Raw genomic sequence first — 21782 nt, forward strand, 5'->3', positions numbered from 1 at the left:
GTCTTCTCAGCAGCCTCTGTGTAGGGATACCATTTTCTCTGCTTTTTGAACGCGGAACCGAGGCTCCGAGGGTTTGAGTAACTTGCCTGGGAATTAGCAGGGGTAGCCACAAGAACGCTTTAACTTACAAATTAAAGCCGTTTTCTTTTGCCAGTGAGCAGTGAGTTGGCTCTGGGGCAAGCACAGGGGCTTCTGGGTAGATGCTTATCTAGCCCTAACACCAAACCCAGTTGATTTTATTGTTTCTGTACAGAGCCCTGCAAACATCATTTCCAGTGTCTGGCCTGAGGTACGGGGGAAGCACAAATTGGAGCCCTGAGGCACTAGAAAGCAAGACCTGCCCCAGACAATGGCAACCACACCTGGTCTCCAGCCTCCACCGCCTCTGGACCAAGATGAGATCTTGATCGTGAAGGTGGAGGAGGATTTCTGCTGGGAAGAGGAGCCCTCCCTGGAGCCAGAAGACCCCAGCCCTGAAACCTTCCGCCAACTCTTCCGGCTCTTTTGTTACCAGGAGGTGGCCGGGCCGCGGGAGGCCCTGAGCCGCCTCTGGGAGCTCTGCTGCCGCTGGCTGCGGCCAGAGCTGCGCACCAAGGAGCAGATCCTGGAGCTGCTGGTGCTGGAGCAGTTCCTGATGGTGCTGCCAGGGGAGATCCAGGCCCGGGTGCGGGAGCAGCAGCCGGAGAGTGGTGAGGAGGCCGTGGTCCTCGTGGAAGGGCTGCAGCGGGAGCCCAGGAAACAGAGGCAGCGGGTGAGGTGGGGGGCAATTTGGCCCTGAGGTGAGGAAACGGGGCCCCAAGACCTCAGGGCCCTGCCCCTGAGGTCTGCATTTGGAAATTCCTTGGGCTCAGAGCCATGGCCTGCCTGGGTCCCTGGGGGGGGACTGGGGCTGCCTGCACCTGTGAATTGAAGAACGCAACTGCGGAGTGTTTCTCAGCCTTGGCTGATGGGTGTAAATCCATCGACTAAGCACATGTAGCCCACTAGCTGTGTGGTTTGGTTCATCAGCATCATCCCGGTGGAGGTCAGACACTGCTTTTGATGGGAGGGAGGTTATAGACGTTCCCAGGCAGGATGCTAGGGGTTGAAGAGATCCCAGAATGAGGAGGAAGAAAAAGCAGGGGCTGGTGGATGCCCTGGTTAGAGCCCCCACATGTCCCCAGGCTCTCTGGAGCTGTGCCATCCCAGGCAGTGGCTACCAGCCACATGTGGTCTTTTTAAAATTACAACTAAAAATGTCATCTGTATTTCCTAGGTCACACCAGGCACATTTCAAGGGCTCAGTCGTCACACATGGCCAGTGGCCCCTGTACTGGTTACTAGACAACGAAGATGTAGGACTCTTTGTCGTCACGCAAAGTTCTGTGGACAGCACCACTCTAGGGCACATTTCCAGCTTCTAAGAAAATCTGAGGAGTGGGAAGTCTTACGGATTTCTCTTGCTTCGATTAGATTAGTTTTTCTAGGTTAAATATTTGGCAAATATGGACAGGTGACCTTTTTTGTGGTGGTACCATTGGCCATACACTGCTTTTCTATTTGCCCAGCAGCATAGGCACATCCCCCCCAAATTTGATCATAGTGTGAGTTGGTTGCAGTAGGCAAATCCTGCTATCGTGGCCAGCAGGAATTCAGGATCCCTTCCCAACCCCTCCAGCCTTGGCATTGGGGTTCTTAGCATGGCTTCCCTCTGGCTCCATGCACCCCATAACCTCTGGGGACTGTCTCCTCTTAGAGGTGTGCAATGTTGAGCCTGACACAGGGGTCCCTGGCGGTGGTTTCACAGTTCCTGGGGGATGTCTCTTGTCCCAAGTACTGTTGCAGAGCTTAGTAAACTCCAAGACCCAAGTTCATCCTCTTCACCTTCTCTGGAATTGGGAAATAGATTGTTTCAGAGCACCGGCAGGTGAATTCAGAAAACGTAGCACATGGAATAGCGCGAACTTCTGAAATGAGACATGATTCGGGGTCCTCCTGGCCCAGGTCTATTGGGAGCACCAAGGAAGGAAGGATAAGAGTATGGTAATGACAGTGCAGTGTGATGGGGAGAGACTGGGGAGACTCATCCAGGAACAGTGAAGGTCTCACTTTGTCCCACTTGGGAGCCTGACCTCTTCGCAGCTCACATTCCTTCTTCGAGCATGTCTGGAGGGAGGACTGTGTGGCATGTGGTGGGCCATGGGGGTAGACAGGGAGAGGAAGCCCTGGGTTGGGGGGGGTGAGGCACAGTTGGGCAGAGTCTGGGAACAGGAGGATGGCCAGGGGTGCCTGAGACAGTGGTTGGGGACCTCGTGGGTTTTCTCCCGACCTTCTGGGAGCTGGTGGACAGATCTCTGTCTGCATGCAGGGCCTGGAGGTGCTCCCTGATGATGTATCGCCCCACGGGACAGGAGAACAGTCCTTAAAACACCAAGTGGAGGCCAGGCCGGAGGAGCTGTCTCTGGAGGAAGGGTCTGGATGCTCCAGCCAGCAGCCCCCATCCCAACGGAGCCGCAGACCAAAGAGGGGCCCCCAGCTCTGGCCAAAGAGGGGTGAGTAGCCAACCCTGTAGATGAAAGAAGCCCTGCAGGGGAAGGAGGCAGAGGGAAGGGGGTATCACAGGAGGCTGGGCTTCTGTGCATGTGGGAAGGACAGGTTCCTCCCTGGGAGCTGAGCAAAGGTGGGGAGTAGTTGCACCTGTCTGGGCCTTTGCTACTGTCCACACTGGTTGACTGTGTGGCCTTCTCTGGCAACTCTCCTCTTTCCCCAGGCCCAGCGGCCTCCCAGCATCAGGAGACAGCAGCTTCAGCCACGTCCTTCGTTTCGTCGTGGTCCCAGGTGAGTGCACGTTCCCAGTCTGCATCTTCCCCGTGTGTACCCCACCCTTGTCACGGGGACACTTCTCTCCCGTGCCAGGTCCAACTCGCAGAGGCACGTCCTTGTGAAATGGCCCCTTTACCCCAACTTTCTCCTCTCAAGGTCTTTTCTCGGATCCCATCAAGTATTAGTTGTGCCCCAGAAGATTCTGGGGCTTAATGGTGAGCTGGGGCAGTCATTTCCAACCCAGCTAGGCGCTAGACTCTTGGGACTTTAGGTAAAAATATAGATTCCTCCCCCAGCCCTGGCCTGGAATTGAAATCTCCTTTGCTTGTTTGTTTAAATAACAGCTTTATTGAGGGGCACCTGGGAGGCTCAGTTGGTTAAGCACCCGACTCTTGATTTGGGCTCAGGTCATGATCTCAGGGTTGGGAGATCAGACCCCATGCAGGCTCTGCCCTCCGTGGGGAGTCTGCGGGAGACTCTCTCTGCCTCTGCTCCTCCACCTGCTCGTGGTACTCTTGCTCTTTCTAAAAGAAATAAGTAAATCTTAAAAAAAAAAAATACAGGCTTATCGAGGTGTAATTCACACACACCCGGCTCAGCTGTTCGGACTGCATGACATTTAGCGTATTTATAGGGTTATGCAGCCATCGTCCCAGTTCTCCCCTTTCCTCCCCAGGACACCCCATACCCATTAGCAACAGCTCCCCATTCCCCCTTCCCCAGCCCCTGGCAACCTGCTTTCTGTCTGTACAGATTTACCTCTTCTAGACATTGTTTGCTTGGGTTTTAATCTGTTCCTTGGGTCAGTTTGGTGCTAGATTTGGAACGACTGGCCTAGAGGCTTCCTGAAGTTCCCAAGACACCCCGCTTGGGTCCTAGGGCTGGTTGAGCTGAGGCAGGGCATGCCTAACTCATGCCCCTGGGGAACCTGGGCCCCGTGGCTGAGCGCACAGTGGAACCAGCTGCTCCAGACTGTGAATCTCTCTGCACTGTCTCTGGCCCAGCAGCAGAGGGACAGGGTGCGGCGCTAATGGTGTCCTCCCAGGGAGCAGGATTCAGCCGTTCTCTGAGCAGAGCCTGAGGAGGAGGGATGGGCAACAGCATATGGAGAGGGAAGGCATTGGAGAGAGGAAGTTGGGGGAGACGAGCAGGACCTGCCATTGTGATACACGCGGAGGGGGTGGGCGAGCCCACCAGGCTGGCCCACTTGCTGGAGCCGCAGCATGGGACTGAGTGGTTTGTATTCCAGCAGGTGCCAGTGACCTTGGAGGACATGGCAGCGTACCTGTCCCAGGAGGAGTGGGAGAGCCCGGACCCAGCTCAGCGGGATTGCAGCTGGGACGCACTGCCGGAACACAGGGGTAACGTGCGGAGAGGCCCCGGCCACTGCTCATGGGTGGCGTGTCTGATGTGGGCCGGTCTCAGGGAGGGGGTCTCCTTCCCCAGGCTGGCCGTGGCCGGCTCGGCATTTCCCAACAGTTGTGTGTGGGCCTCGGGGATGCCAGGCCCGGCATCTCCCTGCTCCGATCTCCCGGTTCAACAGTTCTCAGGCCGCAGCGGCCCGAGGACTCAGTGGGGAGCGTGCTGAAACAGGAACGCACCCCGTGCTCCGGTGGGTTCAGTGGGCCAGGCCACTCCCTGGAGAGTCCGCTCAGCAAGCAGCTGGGTGCAGCCTGCCAAGCCAGGGTTGCTAGTGACCCATCAGGGGCCCGGCTGCAGTGGGGAGAGTATGGCTGCTCACCTTGCCCCAGGCAGGTGCCCATAGCGGTCCTGGGTTCCTTGTTCTTTTGTGCCTTCACCCACATGGTTGGTCCAGTTTCACTTCCGCCTCTGTGCTGCCCACAGCCCTGTGGGTCGAGCTGCTCCTGGCAAGGCCTTGACCATCCACAGCCTCTCCTGACCACCTCCACCCCCAGCTCTCCACACAGCACTGCTGCTCTCCCCGCTCCACTCTCTTGACATTCCAGATACCCGTTCACTCCCTGCAGCATGTTCAGCTCAAGGAATTGAGCTGCCTCTTGGTATCAGTTGGGTTTCTTCAGAGAAACAGAACCAGTTGTGTGTGTGTATGTGTGTAAGTTAAAACATTTGTTTTAAGGAATTGGCTCATAGGATTGTGACTGCTGACAAGCGTAAAATCATAGGACAGGCCTGCAGACTAGAAATTCGAGTGAGAATTGATGTTGCAGTCCTGAGTCTGATATCTGCAGCAGCCAACTGACTAGAAACCTGGGTAGGATTTCTGTATTGCAGTCTTGAGGTAGAATTCCTTCTCTGGGGGAGATACCTGGCTGGCTTAGTCAGTTAAGTGTCCACCTTGATTTCAGCTCAGGTCATGATCTCAAGGCCTGCAAGGGGCTCCATGCTGGGCAGGAAGTTTGCTTAGGATTCTCTCTCTCCCTCTGCCCCTCTCTGCGAAGCCTCAGGTTCTGCTCTTGAGACCTTCTACTGATGAGTTGAGGCCCACCTACAGTATGGAGGGTGATCTGCTTTTTTTTAATTGTCAGCTGATTATAGCTGTTATACAGATCTACAGATAACATTGTGAGAGGTTATTTAGTCTGGCCGTGGTTTGTTTGGTTAAACACCAAAATATTGTTGACATTGAGGCTGTAGAATTTTCTCTTTTTTTTTTTAAGATTTTATTTATTTATTTGACAGAGAGATCACAAGTAGGCAGAGAGGCAGGCAGAGAGAGAGGGAAGCAGGTTCCCTGCTGAGCAGAGAGCCCGATGCGGGACTTGATCCCAGGATTCTGGGATCATGACCTGAGCCGAAGGCAGAGGCTTTAACCCACTGAGCCACCCAGGAGCCCGAGGCTGTAGAATTTTCTGTTATGATGCCATCTTGGGAGCTATAGGATGTTCACCAGCATCCCTGGCCTCCACCCACTAGCGGCAAGTGTGACAACCAAAAATGCCTTCAGACACTGCCCATTGAGTGCCCTCTGAAGGCTGCCACTGCCCCCGGATGAGAACACTTGGCCTAAAGGTTATGAGCCTAGACTCCAGAGCCCACCCTGTAAGTTAATAGCCAAGTGACTTTGGGTGAGTTCCTCAACATTCCCGTGCCTCGGTTTCCCCATCTTATGATGGGGGCAGTAACAGCACCCACCTCACTGGCATTGTGAGGGTTGCATGGGCTGCTGGCCATGGTTCATTATCTCCATTTGGGGTCCGACACTCCCCTGCTAAGTGCTCTGAGCCTTGCTCTCATGTTCCTCAGATGGGACAGCCGCCCAGCCTCTGCCCTCTTAGAAGCATCCCCCCTCCGCGTGAGGGCCTCAGGGACTGTGCTTTCTCTGTCCCAGGGCTTGGGCCGCAACTTGATGGAGAGGACGCCAGGGAGGACGTGTCGATGAGAAGGGAGTGGGACCGAGAGCCGGCCGGGGGCATGACCAGACCTGAGCAGCCTCTGGAAAGAGGAGGACCCCGACGAGTCGAAAAGCCGTACACGTGCCCCGAGTGCGGCAAAGGCTTTAGCAAAACATCCCACTTGACCAAGCACCAGCGCACGCACACCGGGGAGCGGCCCTACAAGTGTCAGGTGTGCGGGAAGGGCTTCAGCGACCGCTCCAACTTCAGCACGCACCAGAGGGTCCACACGGGCGAGAAGCCGTACGCCTGCACGGAGTGCGGGAAGCGCTTCAGCCAGAGCTCCAGCCTGGTCATCCACCGCCGGACGCACACCGGGGAGCGGCCTTACGCCTGTGCCGAGTGCGGGAAGCGCTTCAGCAACAGCTCCCACTTCAGCGCGCACCGGAGGACACACGCGGGCGAGAAGCCCTTCGTGTGCCCAGCCTGTGGCAGGGGCTTCCGCCGGGGCACGGACCTCCACAAACACCAGCGGATCCACAGCGAAGAGCAGCACCCGCCGGGCCCGCAGAGCCCCACAGCGCGGCTCCAGGAGGCTGCTGGGCCGAAGCCTGGCCGCCACTCACTGAGCTACCCGCCTCAGGGGTCCCGTTCAGAACTTCAAGGTCAGAGTTCATGAAGCTGCTGGAGCGACTATCCCGGAACCAGAACCCTAACCTGAAGGCGTTTCGGACACACCCCATTTGCCCCTGCTGGGGGCCCAGCTGATGGCTGTGGGACATTTCAGGCGCCCGGGCTGAGGGAAGAATCCGGGCAGCGTGGCAGTGACGGCTGGACACAGAGCAGGTGGGCCTGGGCCGCGGGGCCGCTGTCCAGATGAGCACAGCCGGGGTGGCTCAGCACCCCAGGGATGGATTCTCACCGTTCAGGGGGCCAGAAGTCCGAGTCAAGGTGTAGGCAGGGCTACTGCTTTCCGGACGCCCTGATGGGAAACACCATCCCACGCCTCTCTTCTGGCTTCTCATGTTGCCGGCGTCCCCAGTGTTCTCGCCTCGCGGTCCCATCGCTCCCGTCTCTGCCTCTTCTCTGCTCTGGTGTCCTCTTCTAAGGGCACAGTCATTCAATTTAGGGCCCCTGGTCCTGAATGACCTCATCTTTGTTACATCTGCAAAGACTCTGTTTCCAAATAAGGGCACGTTCTGAGGTTGTGGGTGGACGTGAAGCCGGGGACGCGTCATCGGCCCGCTTTGGGGAAGCCTCAGCGGCTCCAATTTCTTACAGCGTTAACACACCCCAGCCTTTCCTGGCCTCTCACCGTCCCCTCCAGCCTGGCCACACTCTGTGTGTAGGCTGTGGGGGCTTTTCCGTGTCCCTGTGTTACCAGCGGGACCATGGGGTGAGTTGGGGGTCACCTTCCTAGATCCAACAGCTGTTCTAAAGGATGAATGCCTGGTGTGGGAATACGTCTCTGATACCCCATCTTCCAGCCTCCCCAGCCTGTGAGGAAGCCTGTGGATTTGACCTGTCTTCCCATCTGTCCCCACGGCAGGAGTCCATGGTTGTCTTTGTTCCAGCCCCAAGTGGCCACGACAGAGGCAGCCTTGGCTGACCCACTGGATCTTCCTGAGGCAGACAGGCAGCTCACAGGAAAAGTAGAGGGTCCTTGTTCTGTTTCATCGTCACTGGAGTCGGGGCAGCTGCTGAAACCCCTTGGTTCGGGAACATTCCATGCAGGGAGTGTGGCAGTTTCCCATGGTGGGGTTGCCTTGGGCCTTGTCTTGTGCTCCATTCTGTTTGTTACCCAATCACTGTAGGTATTTTCCATCTTTCAGTGTAACCCAGGTTCCAGGATGTGTGATTTGTTTTTGGTTCCTTTAATAAACAAAGTCAGTCTCTCTGGCCTCGTGCGCTCTGCCCTGTGTGTTCTCCAGAGAATGGGGCCACTCAGTTGAAGCACAGTTTTACCTTCTAGGCGTGCTTCCAGGGCACTTGAGCGTGCCTGGCGGTGCCGACCACTCTCCTTCCCTATGTGGCCGTGAGTCTGTAGGCTCACTTCTGTTGTGTCCAGGCTGGTGCTGAGACGGTTGCCCGCCTGCTTCCTGCCCTGGGACCCGGGCCCATTAGTGCCTGTTCCAGAATATTCTCTCACACAGTCCTAGGACATAGGACTTTTGTGACTCTCCTTTTATAGATGGGAAACTGAGGTCCTGAGTGCTTCCAGGACCTTGTCCACGTGGGAGAACTGGCTTTAAACTCAGAGCCGAACTCCTACCCCATCATCTTCTTGGCTTGCCTTAATGGTCACTCACCCATGGAACAAAGTGTTTATCCTCTTACTTTGTGAAACATGTTTAATGAATTTCTTGGCGTTAAAAGGGGTAGAGGTGGGGAAAACGGGTTTAAAGGAAAAAAAGCTGGCCGTTGCTCTTGACAGGCTGCATGGGTGGAGGTGGTCACGTCCAGTCTGCCTTGCCCAGCGGCCGAGCCCTGACTGCACTGCCGGTGCCCTGGAGCAGAGGGGGAGGGACTTTCGCAGATGGGCAAGACCCGGGAGCCCAGGTGACACAGCCTGGTCACCTTCCCTGCTAACAGGCCCACCCAGGGCCTCCTGTGGCCTCGGTGGAAGTTGTCTCGCCCCTGGCTCCTCACTGGTGCAGGTGGGGGCTGGTGTGGGGGCCCCCATGGCCATATCAAGGGGGTCTGTGGCCCTCAGTGTGGCTGGCTGAGCCTGCCTTGTCTGGTACAGGGCTTGAAGGAAAGAGACCCTTACCCATCCTCAGCGCATGTGGTGACCTCAGCCGAATGCTGGAACACGTGCCCAATCCCAAGGACCCTGCCAAGCCGCTGAGCCCGTGTCACGGGGACTTGAGATGACTGCTCTTCCCCTGGGGCAGGCGGGGCGGAACGGGGCAGAGACTGTGAGAAGTGGAACCTCAGATACAAGTTGATGAGAGAACAGAGGTAGCCCCAGGTCAGGGCTTCAGCCTGTTGGGGACGGCAGGGCTGAGACGATATGAAAGGACTGAAAACAGGGGGCGGTGGGGAATAGTGCTTGCAAAGTAACAGAAGGGATGTCATCCACACGGCGGGGCGCTGCCCTGTTCCGTGGGGACCATTTGGGTGTCAGGACACTCGGTACTTTCTGGGAAGATCAGCTCCACCCATAGTTTGGAAGGACCCTAAAACAGATGTGTGCCTTTGTATCGTGGTTAAAGGGAAAAAACCTTCACCGCTTTATCAAAGAATCCAATTGGTGCTTGAGAGAGAGCGTGTGATGTCTTCATTTAGGCCACAGAATAGCAAGCAGCCAGGGACCCAGAAGATCAGGCTCGATTCTCTTGCAAGACCCTTTCAACCCTGAAATTCTCTAAATATGTTTTACTTAAGTTTTAATTTTAGAAAGAGCTTGCTTGATGCCAATAACAGATGCGCACCAAACAGGGGTACAGACACAGGAGAGAAGAAATCGGACAGTCTCACTGTCGGCACAGACCGTGCTCTCTCTGTGGGGTGTGTTTCCCAGGGGCAGTCAGAGGTGCTGCTGTCACACGCTCTGTACGGTTGTGTTCTGGCGTCTTTGCTGTAAGTGCATAGACTGCCCCGCAGCTCAGCGGTCCCCACGCTGCAGAAGAAGCTCCTTGTCACGGAAACAAGGAAGAGCCAGGGGCCAGGGCATGTGGATGGAGAGTGGAATCATCCCACCCAGCTCCTCCGCCCCTCGGTTCCTGGAGGCAGCTACGGTTGGCTCAGGGGAGGCACCAGGGCCTCCCTGGCTGTCCCCAGCCCAAGAGTGTCCCCTAGCACCCTGGGACCTCCCCCTGGGTGTCTGGCCTGGGCGTTCTGGGGCTCGGCCCAAGCTGGTACATGTTGCTTCCTCCTAGTTGCGGAGCTGGCTGGATCTTCAGGGACCTGAGCCTTCCGGCCACTGGGACCCCCAGTGGCAGGCAAATTGGGCTGAGCCGTCTCCTTCCGAAATGCCCTGAGCTGCTGGAGAAGCTGACTCTTCCCAGTGCAGTCCCTGTGACACAAGAGACGATCAGTCACCACCAGACCTCCCCACAGGAAGGGGCCAGAGTGCTTCCAGAATTGTGTTCCCTGGTTCTCAAGACGGTAAGTGAGAGATTTTGGCCTCTCAGCCTGTGCTGAGTCACAGGGCATGTCAGCTTGTTCAAGGCTTCCGGGAGCACACCTGTGTGACACTTCTCAGCTCAGATTTTTTTTTCTTTTTTCCTCTATGCCTAGACATGTACTTTAGGGGGAAAGCTGCCTTGGACTCTGACATTCCCAGAGGATAGGATCCACAGGCTTTGCAATTCCAAAAACAAGAGATACAGCATATAAGTCTGAGTGGCCCCAGGACCACCGTGCGAGGCCTCTGCCCAGTAGGAAGCGGGTCTTCTCCAGATGGGGCACTGCGCTTCCTCCTTCACCCAGGCCTCTCATTTCTAGCCAGCCACCGTCACTTCATTCCATCCCAACAACTTCACTTCCAGTGCTATCAGGAGTAGGGCGCAAATCAATTTGAGGAGCTATTTTTCAGAAGGAAAGCACTACTCCCTTCTCAGGAGTGAACTAAGGTGTTCTTGGTGATGTTGGGAGGACAGCAGTCCAGGCTGGGCCCCAAGTGAGCTCCCACGGCCACCTCCTAGACCCCTCTCCCCAGACCCACACATACTGTCCCTGTGGGTACAAGACAGAGCTGAAAGCACAAATATTCAGTGTGTGAGGCTGAGGGCTTGTGTGGAAAGCAGAGATGGGACGTCCCCGGGTGATGGGAGCCCCTTGGTGGTTACCGTAGCCGCCGGGGGCAAGGACTCTCCTGCTCAGTGGGGCCCCACTGGTCTCTGGGAGCCACTGTCTCCTCTTCCTCCTCCTCGCTGTCAAAGGAGCTGGGGCTGGAGCTGGAGCTGGAGAAGAGGAAAACTGGCTTCACGGGATGTGCCCCAGGCCACCCAGGCCTCCCTGTTGACGCAAGGCCACTGAGATTTCCTGCCAAGTAGTAGAGGGACACCCCCCAGGGCGATGTACCAAAGCTCAGATTTTGTTTGCTCAGAGCCCCACCTGGGCTCTTGCCTCCCTGCAGGGAGAGCCTGCTGATGGGACCAAGCGGGAGGGTCGGCCAGGCTCAGCTCCTGGCTGAAAGCACTCCTCTCTGCTGAGTGGTGCTCTGGGACTGCCCACACCAGCATGACTCCCACCTGCCCAAGCCCCTGCTCCTGAGGCCAAAGTGAGCACCGCAAAGCAGGGCCGTCACCACTCCTACCTTTCCACCGACCCTGGGTCTGATGGCTCCGAGGGCCGCAGATCGATGAAGATGGTGGGAGGCTCTGCTGGGCTCCTTAGCTGCCTGTTCTGGGCCAGGCCCAGCGAAGCCTGGAAGCCTGGAGCAGATCTGAGATGAGAGAGCAGGGCTTTTCGTCACTTGGTGATGACAATGTGCCCTGAGCTAGGCCCTGTAAGCGCACCTGCTCTTTTGCTCTTCAGAACAACCCTCAAGATTTGGCCGACACTGTCCCACAGGACGGTCTGTGGTATTGGAAATGTTCCATATCTGTGCTTCCCAGTGTGGTGGCCACTTGCTACTTAAATTTACTTGTAAGCTAGTTAAAATTAAATTTAAAAATAAATTTTAAAAATTCATTTCCTCAGTTGCACCAGGCACATTTCAAGGGTTCAGTAGCCACGTGTGGCCAGAGGCTACCAATTGGACAGCACAGGTCTAGATGCTTTTTTTTTTTAAACTTATGTATTTGAAAGAGACAGCATAAGCGGGGGTGGGGGGAACAGTGGGAGAGGGAGAAGGGATGCACACTCCCCTCAGAGTGCAGAATCCGAAGTCATGACCTGAGCCAAAACCAAGAGTTGGTCACTCAAGCAACTGAACCACCACCTGCCCCTAGATATTTCTATTGGTCACTGGGTTGCCAGGAATAGGAGGCCACTCCAACTAGCTTGGGTGAAAAGGAGAATTCATTGGCTCTCAGAGTCCTAAAAAAGAGTGGGAAGCTAGGTTTTAAGGGATCCCAGTGCCCTGTGCCCACCTCAGCCTTCCCATTCCCACCCAGAGATAGGGAGATTGGAAATTCTCACAGAAAGGCTCTGATCGGCCTGGCTCGCGTTAGACTCCAGGGCTGGCCTAATTAACAGCAGCCAGAGGGTCAGGGTCCTACTCTGGGGGAGCCATGTGGGTGCTGAAGGGAGGGTTCCCAGGGGGTGTGCAAGAACAGGTGCTTTGGGGCTTGAGTGCCAGCTCTGCCACGTATGGCCTGGTAGGTCAACCTCTGAGCCTCAGTTTCCCCATCTGTAGAATGGAGATAATGGCAGCACCTAACCTGATCAGATTCTTGAGAGGAAATGAGAACTGTGCCTCAGGTGCCCCACCCAGGGTAGACCCGATACATGTTGCATGGCCAGTTCCAGAGAGAGGACAGGGGCTGTGGCTGGCGGAAGTCTCACCTGCTCCTGGCCTCGTGCTGCGTGGTGTCCTGGAGTATGTCTGCAGAAGGGGCTCTGGACTGGGCGGCACACAGAAAGGTGAGCCGTTCCATGAGCCTGTCCTGGCAGTTCGGCTGGGTGTGGTCTGATGGGAGAGCGGGGAGGCTGCTCAGGGGGACACCCATGCTTTGACTTACAGCAGCCTGAGCCTTAGGACCCCCTGGGCTCCCACGTGTGGGTCTACCTCACTGTGCACCCCCTCTGCCACCCGCAACCCTTTATGAGGACCCCGTGTCCCCAGCTCTGCAGGACCAGGGGAGCGATCTATGCGCAGGCCCCGTGCAGTAGGAGTGACTAGGAACGGTTTCCCTCACTTCGTCACCCCCCAGTCCCACTTGTCAGAGGGAACCATAATTAACAGTTCTGTGTGTTCACTTTTTTAAAAAAATCGCAACAGAATTATCCTCTATAGATTTTTTTTTCACGGAAGAGATTATGTCATTCTGCGTTAACATAGATTCTCATCACTGAGTTTTAGCGCGTTCTGTGGTGTCTGAGCTTGACTCCTGCTGGATACTGAAAATGGGTCATTCCCGGATTTTCCTGATTATAAACAGTGCTGTAACGAACATCCTCGAACACACATCTTCGCCCACTGGGGTGTGTGTGGAGGATAGACGCTAGCTGTGGAGAAAGGGCGTCAAAGGCTTCTGTGGTTTTAATGAGAGTGGCTTCTGCCACATTGCCCTCCGTAAAGCGTCTGTCGGTTACAGCCGCCAGGCCAGCCCCTGCCTGACAGGGGGCAGGGTTTCTCCACATCGTGCGCTAAGGCTATAAATCACAAACAAAACCACGTTGAAACAGCACCAGGGGAGGGCGCCTGGGTGGCTCAGTGGGTTAAGCCTCTGCCTTCGGCTCAGGTCATGATCTCAGGGTCCTGGGATCAAGCCCCACACCAGCTCTCTGCTCGGCAGGGAGCCTGCTTCCCCCTCTCTCTCCGCCTGCCTCTCTGCCTACTTGTGATCTCTGTCAAGTAAATAAATAAAATCTTAAAAAAAAAAAAAAAAAGAAAGAAAGAAACAGCACCAGGGGCTGTTAGCCACAGAGGAGGAGGTCTGCTCTGGAAGTGGAGGCTGGAACCCTCACACCTCCTCGCTCTTGCCTCAGACCAGCCTCCACTCATGTGTGTGGCCCAGGACGGCTGGAGAGGGGAGGAGGAGCTCTCCTTTTATTTACAGAACTGCCCAGAGCAAGGGCACACATGCAGTGGCAGTCATCACATCCCTGGCTTGCTTTGTCACTGGGGAGGTGAGTGGAGGCAGGGTGTGCGTAGCTGCTGGCTGAAGGAGGACAAATCACAGATCTCTTTGCTCCCAGAAAGAGAGGAAGGCCCGAGGTCGTGGGCAGGAGGGAAAGGTGTGAGTCAAGGGTAGGGACCAGTGTGAAGGTCCCCCTCTCCTATCCCCAGAGCCTCATCCACTCCCGACACCCAGTAGGGGGTCATATATATAATGAGCGAATGAGTGAGTGAATGAATGGACGGAAGTTTCCACGGACTGGCACCTGTGTGTTTGGGACCATGGGGCCTGAGCAGCAGAGAGGACATGGTGGACTGTAGGGCTGACCCTATTTTACTGAGAGGGCCTGGAAGGAGCTGCTTGTGGGCATGCATTTGGGCCCCGGCATTCAAGGTCAGACCTCGGCCCAGGCGGTCAGCTGCCCACCACGTGGCTCTAGGTGCGTGATCTCCCCTGTCGCCTTCTTGCCCTGCCAGACTCTGAAGGATGTGATCCAAATCCCACTCTTCAAGTTCCTGAAATAATTAAAGCAGTGATTACGAGGCAGCGCGGGGTCCTGGTGGCGGGAGTGCCCGATTCCACAGCTGCTGTGACCAGCGGAGGCCATCGTGGGTGGTTGCGGGTGAGGAATCCCCAGGGTGTAGGTGCCCGTCCACCTGGACACTCTGTCGCCCGCACCGCCTGCCGTCTCCTTCCTACGGCTTTTTTGAGCAATACTTTTGTTTTTGGTACAAAGACTGTTTGGCCCGGAAACCCAGTGTCGTCTTAAGCTCCTTAGGTTTATACGGGTTTAGTGATGGGAGGTTTAAACGTTTTGCTCTTTAAGATTGTTCTGGGCTGGTACTGTGACAGGAGGACTGGGAAGACAGCGCTGGGGGATCCTGGCTGTGATGAGAGGAGGGAGGGAAGTTAAGGAGGAATTGGTGTTTCTTGTGGACCCTCTCGCAGCGTTAGAGGTGTGTGAAAACAGGTGTTTCAGGGCAAGCAGAAAGGAAAGAATGGCTTATTTCAACAGCAATTGATGAGAAAGGAATTGGTAAAAATGACCTTCATGTACAAGCTAAGGCCAGTTTTCTCTAAGTTATTAAGAAAATTAATCAAAATTTGCAAATAAGGCAAAAAAAAAATCGCACGATGTTTAAATGTCATGCTAGGGCTTCTCTGACGAGCCCACCTCCTGGAGGCAGGGGTAATTTGGTTTCCACAGGCGATCGTGTTATGACTTTGTAAACCTGAGAAACAGATGCAGTGGTTTTCTCTGTCCCGTAGAGATGGTAACCCTGGAGGTAATGGACAGCTTTGCTGCTTGTCGGATGCTGACCGATTTTGTACTTCATGTGCCATTTTGTCTCAGCATCCCTCTCTTTCTCCCCAGAATTTTACAAAATCCTGCTTTCTTATAATCTCTCTGAACCGGCTTTGTCATCCTGCTGGTTCCCTCATTAATGAGCTAAATACAACTTAAACAGGAGCTCACACTATCAGTATGAAAATGAAGCCTTGACCCTTTGGGCAATTATGTTTTAACAAAGTTTGTTCTGTATCTCGTATGTGGTTGTCTGTCTTTATAAACATGCCTTGGATTAGTCTCCCTTCCTCCCCCCCTCTCGTCTCCTCTCCTCTCCTCTCCCCTCCTCTCCCCTCCTCCAGTCTCCTTGCTGTTCCTTGTTCTCGTTACCTCTGCTGAGGATGGTCCATCTGCCACAACCCCACACCCACTGAGACAGGCATGACCGCCCACTGAAGGACCTGGGACCATGGACCTAGGGGCCTATAGTTATTGCTGTAGACTAAATGTCTGTGTCCCTCCAAAACTCACGGGTTGAAATCCTAACCCCCAGTGTGATGGTGTTTGGGAGGTGGGGCCGCTGGGAGGTGACCGCTGTAGTAGGTCATGAAAGTGGAGGTCTTATAAAAGAGGGCCAGAGAGTTTCCTCACCTCTTCCACAAGGACCCGGCCAGAAGATGCCATCTGTGAACCTGGAAACAGGCTCTCACAGACATCAGATGTACCGGGGCTGTGGTCTTGGACTCCCCAGTCTCTGGAACTGTGAGAGATGAATTCCTGGGGTTTAAGCCCCGCTCCCCAGGTCTATGAGAGTTTATCACAGCAGCCCAGACTAGGACAGGTGTCATGGGCCAGGCCTCAGGTTGACACCGTGCAAGGGACCTCCCCTCAAAGGAAGCGCGGGCTAGGGGGTTCCCTACCTTGAGGGAAAGCACCCGAGGTCCTTCCTGGGGCCCCTCTGGGGGCGTTTCTGGTCTCAGACCTGCCGATGCCTCCTCCACTGGACTTTGGTCACTGCAGGCTGGGCCGCGGGCATCCCAGGTAACTTTATGGAGTATGTCCTTCTCAATCATCTTCCTCCTCTCCCTTCGGAGGGCTCTGTGGTCTTTGGAGTCTGTGCTCCAGCGGGCTGGTGAGGCAGCACCCGGGGGTTCTGTTTCCAGGTCATCTTCCCGGGGGGAGAACGTGGCTTCTCTGTGTGGCCCCCAGGGGGAACCCTGGGTGCTGAAGGACAAAGCCCCACGGTCGCCTTTCTGCCACGTGGGGGTGTCCGCAGGCGCCCGACAAAGGGAACTGGCCTCACCACAGCTCTCTACAGGCCCGTCAGGATCCCCGCCTTGCACAGAGGCAGAACCCTTTGTCTTTGCGCCCCCCTCACTCCAGCGTCCTGCCGTGAGTTCCACAGACACCACACCTGCCTGCGGAGAAAACAGGTGTCCTTAGCATCCTCAGAGACGAGCTCCAGGGAATGTGTATGTGTGTGGTAAAATATGTGTGTAACCTGAATTTGCTATTTTACTCATTTTAAAATATTCAGTGGCATTAAGTATATTCATAGTGTGCAGCTGTCAGCACTGTCTATTTCCAAAGCTTTTTTATCACCCCAAAGGGACTGTGCCTCCCCGTCCCCCAGCCCCTGGTAACCTCCAGTCTACCTTCTGTCTCTGTGGAGTGGCCTATTCTAGATACGGCATCTAAGTGGAATCCTACAGCATTGGTCCTTTTGTGTCCTCGCTTGGTTTATGTTTCCAAGGTCCACTGAGGTGGTAGCCTGCGTCAGGACTTGGTTCCGTGAATGTCCCATTGTATGGACACACCACGTTTGGTTTGTCCGTTTGGTGTGTTGATGGACACAGGTTGTTTCCACCTTTTGGCCACATAGCCGTTAAGGGGTGGACAAGAAGAAAGCCAGGCCCTTCGACTCCAGAGCAAGCCCACGGCTTCTGCCCGCATGAGCCGGTGCAGACTTTCCCGTCACAGACTGAAAAAAATTCTCCAGGAGTGTCACCGAGGTAATTAGAGGAATGAAGACAACATGAGATAAAGTCCTGTGGCCGTCGCTGCACCCGTACTAACCAGAGGGCTTGGCAGCCCTGGGAGTTTCTCCTGTTTGGGGTTATACTTCCAGGCACAGCTGAGTGAGTGGGGGACGTCTGTCATGGTGGTGGGTAGGAGACGTGCCCTGTCTGGTTCTGTAAGACCACCCTGTGTCAGGGCTTGCACTGAGGGGGACAGACTGCCGGCACAGAACCACTCTGCCCACGCCTGTATGGAGAGACTTGACCAGACTCCAGAGTGGCCTCCAGCAGCACAGGGCTGGGATGACCCCCCACCCCCTGAGAAAGCTCCATTCTGCAGGGAGAACTTAGTGTTTGTTCCAACCACACCTGACCTCCCTTTCTTAGAGCATTTACCGAAAACGGTTATTTTTGTGAGTATGTGCCTCTTATAACCCAGAAACATCTGTCACGGGCCTTTCAGGAGGACCTGGCCTTTGTCTGCCTTCTCCGTGGGACTGCCGACTCCCATACCTGCCGGCAGACACACCTCCTGGCCTGGTCACACCCACACTGACCGGCTCCCTGTGGTCGTTCGTGGCCCTGACTCCAGTGGGCCCTGCTCTCTCCCTCCCTTCTCCCTTTAAAACCCCAGCCCCCTCTGCACAGACCAGACGGAGCTCAGCTCTTTCCCCGGCTGTCAGCAGTTACTGAATAAAGTCTGCTTTCCCTGCTTTGACGGAAGTCTGGTTGTGTTGGCCTTAGGCAGCATCCCCCAGTCCCCTGGTTAATGAGTGACCACTAGTCAAAATAGTTAAAATGGAGCTAAGCCAGTCTCTTGGAGCTTTTAACAGGAGCTGAACAGGCCTGACCGGTTGGGGACCTGCCCAGTGATGAAACCGTTTTGATGACTTCTATTTATAAAGGGAGCAATTAATTTTAAGCACCAAGTCATTAGTTGTTAGTAGAGTTTTTGGTCTCTGGGAAATGGAAAGACAAGAAAATGGAAATTTTGCTCTGATGGTTGGTGATGACTAACTCTATAACTACTTAGTTATAGAGTGTGCTGTGGTGTTTCCTAATTGTTTCTTGTGTTCATCTGGCCTCTCCAGCTAGGGGCACCGTCTTACCTCTGAATCCCCACTGTCACCATTATTCAATCAACAAATGTTTGGGGAGTGCTGGGGTTTTAACCTCTTTGAGCTCCACCGCTGTTAGGGTCTAGTGGACACCCACACTCATACCCCATTCTGCCCGCAGGGGCCCAGCGTCGTGGATCCCTGGAGCCTGTTTCCTACAGACCTCAGAAGGCCCATCGGCTGTAGCAAGCCAGGCCCTGGCAGGGTCTTCAGCCAGCTCCTCTGACAAGTCTGGGATCAGGGCAGTTTGATCTCTCTGGAAGATGAACAGCTCGTCTGGCCCGCAGTCTGACTGTGGACAAATGAGAGGACTTTTGGGTTACAGGGCGGTGGGCAGAGCCGGGGGTGGGGGCTTCAGGCTCCAGCTGCCCTTGCCCCGATGCTCTTGTTCTTGAAAAGGCAAAGTAGGCTCCATAAATGTTTGTTCAATGAATGCATGTTACCATTTCAATGCATCCTGATAAGCTCGTTGGGGAATTCTCCAGTCATGGTTTGGGGTCACTGAAATGGCCTGGGAGGATTCTGAGTACCAGTAAATGTATTCAGAGAATAAAAACCACCAAGATTATGACAAACACAGAAGCTGAAAAGCTCCGAAGCTGTCCGTGGGGCAGCAGCATGTTTGCCCTGGGAAGGAAGGGCATTCGGGGCCTAGGAAGAAGGCACTTGCTTACCAAGGAGGAATCTGAGTCCAGAGATGGGAGCTGCTCCCTGACGGCCTTGAGGATGGCATCCCAGGGCTCTGTCTGGGAGGCCCAGAGAGATGAGGACTCCTCATCTTTGTCCGGGGATGCCATGGGGGCCCAGGCTCTGGGGTGCTTCTCAGCATGCCATCATCCAAGCAGCCCTGCAGGGGACACAGAGTGAAGTGCGAGGGTCCTGGGGCCAAGGGTCAGGAGCTCAGGGCAGGGTAGGGAGAGAGGGCTGCCTTTTCAAAGCACCTACCACACCATGGGGGATGAATGCAGACTCCCAGACCTCCCACTTGGTTTCCCTTCTGGTTCCCCAGGTTCCTGCTCCTGTCGGTCCCTGTGCCCGCACTGTGTGTGGTGCAGGTGGGGCCCAGAGGCAGCTGACCCCTGAGCGACACGGCTTTGATCTGTGCCGGTCCACTTGTATGCAGATTATTTTCCTATAAACACAGTGTAGTACTGTAAGTGCATTTTCTCATGGTTTTCTTAACGTTTTCTTTTTTCTAGCTTACTTTATATGGGAATACAACATATAAAACATTTACAAAATATATGTCAATCAACTGTTATCAGTTGGGCTTTCAATCAACAGTAGGCTATTAGTAGCTAAGTTTTGGGGGAGTCACAAGTTGTATGTGGAGGGGTGACTGGCTTGCTCAGTTGGTAGAACATGCGACGCTTGATCTCGGGGTTGTAAGTTCCAGATCCACATTGGGTAGAAATTACTCAAAAATAAAATCTTTTTTTTTTTTTTTTTTTTTTTGTGGGGGACGCCTGGGTGGCTTAGTCGGTTAAGTGTCTGCCTTTGGCTCTCAGGTCATGATCCCAGTGTCCTGGGATCAAGCCCCACATCGGGCTCTCTGCTCGGCGGCGGGGAGGGAAGGAGTGCTTCTCCCTCTGCCCAATCTTTTTTAAAAGATTTTATTCATTTGTCAGAAAGAGAGAGAGCAAGAACAGGGGAGGGAGGGGCCGAGGGAGAGGGAGAAGCAGGCTCCCAGCTGACTAGGAAGCCCAATGCAGAACTCGATCCCAGGACTCTGGGATCATGATCAGAGCCAAAGACAGATGCTTAACCGACTGAGCCCCTTAAAAATAAAATCTTAAAAAAAGGTCTATGTGGATTTTTGACTGTGTGGGGGGTGGGCACTCCTAACCCCTGTGTTGTTCAAGGGTCAACTGTATATAGATATATGTAAAGATACATAATAACCTATATACATAGGTGGTATATGTATATGATAGAGAGTATTTTTGTGTTTGACAAATAGACTGTAAACTGTATCCCACATAACATAGATACACTATTATTATCTGCCTTTTATAGACTCAGAGAAGTTACATTGTCAGTAAATGGCAAAAATAGAATTCGTATCAGAGTTAGAGGGGATTTCAAGCTGCACTACACTTTACTGCCCCCTTACACAGAACTAGCATTTTGGAGTCCTCAGGAGATATTTTTGGGTTCACTACTCAGATTAACCTCCTCCACCCAAGCATTTAACCAGAATCCTCCCCCTTTTGTATCCCAGAGTCTAACAGGAGAAAGCCCGGTCCCTCAGGGGTCACGGTGACTTTAGGAATGTGGGATGATGGAACTTCAGAGCCAGTGTCTGGACGTCCCTTGCGGCACCAGAGGCCACCGTGCGTAGGTGACGGGAAGAGAGCACGTGGGCCCTAGCTCTGTCTAGCTAATATCCCATTAGGGTAGCAGCAGGAGATGTGCTTCTGTGGTTAGGGAAGCAGGGGCAGGAGTTGGTGCACCCTGAACTGCGAACAGCAGGGTGGAGACGCAACTCATATACACATCAACGGATGCTTTTTTGGAAACGGGGCTCTGTAGGGCCGATTGTAGGACAGCAGAATCACCGAGGTGAAGGCGGCTACCAGAGACTACTGCAAGGCAACAGGAGAGGGAAGGGCTCTACCGGATGCAGGAACAGCACGTACAGTGACTCAGAGGAGCGGAGCTTGCCCGACAAGTTGGGGGAAGAAGGAATCCGTCGCTGGAATATTTGGTGAAAACGGACCAGATCGCGCAGGGTCCTGAACGCCCAGGTGAGGACTTCCGCTCGTTCAGCGGACTGGGGTTAATGCCTAAAGGTAAGCCAAAGAGCCGCTCCAGTCTCCTCCGAACCTGGCGGCGTCTCCATGTCCGTTTCTTGGCTGCAGCCCGTTAGCCCCGCCCCCGGCCCGTCCTGCCCGGAGGCGCCCCGTTGTTATGACAACCAGACGCCAACGGCCTCCCGGGTCAGGCCTTTAAATATCTAAAGCTGGGAAAGAGGAAAACACATCGCCGACCTTCCCACCCACCCCTACTCCCCGTTTCCCGCCGTCCTGTCCAAATCCCGACCTGTCCCTTCGCAGCTGCGGCAGGCCCGAGGCCACTCACCTCAGGCCTCCGCCTCCCCTCTCTGCGCGGTCCTGACAGGGCGAGAAACAGTCTGCACTGCGTTCCTCCGGTCGCGCTCGCCCCCTCGGGCCGCGGCGCAACTATTGCGGCTGTCACGGCCTTCGGAACCCCCCCCCCACCCCTTCTCCGGAATCTTAGATGACTGGGCTGCCACCGCACAGGAACCCCCTGTTCCTCTTTCGGGACTTGGCGCGTCCTGCCTCTCTTGAAGCAGGATTGGTTCTCCCGGCCAGGGAAGGGGCGGGGCAGGGCGAACTCCCCCTGTTCATTGGCTGCCATGGACGTCACCCAGCGAGCCGGGCGAGCTGACCGGAAGGTTCGGGTGCGGGAGGGACGAATTGCACGGCGGCCCCGGGAGCTGCCCCGGAGTCCCGCGAGCGTCCCGGCGTGCTCCGCGCTTCCCGCAA

General features: G+C 55.0%; 2 protein-coding genes across 3 annotated transcripts; one reads left to right on the forward strand and one right to left on the reverse strand.

Moving 5' to 3' along the window:
* The first annotated feature begins 253 nt into the window (after window positions 1-253).
* ZNF500 (zinc finger protein 500) lies at window positions 254-8017 on the forward strand. Of its 2 annotated transcripts, none has more exons than XM_080830203.1 (5): window positions 254-751; window positions 2348-2531; window positions 2750-2817; window positions 4055-4163; window positions 6113-8017. In XM_080830203.1, exons 1-5 carry the CDS (start codon window positions 350-352, stop codon window positions 6793-6795), a joined length of 1446 nt encoding a protein of 481 aa, XP_080686329.1. In that variant the 5' UTR covers window positions 254-349; the 3' UTR covers window positions 6796-8017. The 2 variants fall into 2 exon arrangements, with proteins under 2 accessions (XP_080686329.1, XP_080686328.1); XM_080830202.1 differs by having other exon boundaries at window positions 299-751; window positions 4052-4163.
* A 1453-nt stretch (window positions 8018-9470) lies between these two features.
* Window positions 9471-21047, reverse strand: DNAAF8 (dynein axonemal assembly factor 8). The gene is made up of 8 exons (XM_080830397.1): window positions 20913-21047; window positions 18948-19120; window positions 16058-16555; window positions 14250-14364; window positions 12573-12696; window positions 11380-11508; window positions 10910-11023; window positions 9471-10134 (listed from the first exon to the last, which is right to left on the reverse strand). The coding sequence occupies exons 2-8, from the start codon at window positions 19068-19070 to the stop codon at window positions 9852-9854; spliced, it is 1386 nt and encodes a 461-aa protein (XP_080686523.1). The 5' UTR covers window positions 19071-19120; window positions 20913-21047; the 3' UTR covers window positions 9471-9851.
* Between the last annotated feature and the right edge of the window lie 735 nt (window positions 21048-21782).

The sequence above is a fragment of the Martes martes genome (genome assembly GCF_963455335.1).
Source record: "Martes martes genome assembly, chromosome: 18".
NCBI classification, from domain to species: Eukaryota; Metazoa; Chordata; class Mammalia; order Carnivora; family Mustelidae; genus Martes; species Martes martes.

What these genes read in the sequence shown, in the direction of transcription:
- ZNF500 (XM_080830202.1), top strand. Translation starts at nt 350, where the DNA reads ATGGCAACCACACCTGGTCTCCAGCCTCCACCGCCTCTGGACCAAGAT. An exon ending in CCAGGAAACAGAGGCAGCGG is followed by an intron (nt 752 to 2,347) that starts GTGAGGTGGGGG and finishes GTCTGCATGCAG; the next exon opens with GGCCTGGAGGTGCTCCCTGA. An exon ending in CCAGCTCTGGCCAAAGAGGG is followed by an intron (nt 2,532 to 2,749) that starts GTGAGTAGCCAA and finishes CTCTTTCCCCAG; the next exon opens with GCCCAGCGGCCTCCCAGCAT.
- DNAAF8 (XM_080830397.1), bottom strand. Translation starts at nt 19,070, where the DNA reads ATGGCATCCCCGGACAAAGATGAGGAGTCCTCATCTCTCTGGGCCTCC. An exon ending in AGCTGACCGCCTGGGCCGAG is followed by an intron (nt 12,697 to 14,249) that starts GTCTGACCTTGA and finishes CTCTCCCATCAG; the next exon opens with ACCACACCCAGCCGAACTGC. An exon ending in CCTTGCCCCCGGCGGCTACG is followed by an intron (nt 10,135 to 10,909) that starts GTAACCACCAAG and finishes CTTGTGTCACAG; the next exon opens with GGACTGCACTGGGAAGAGTC.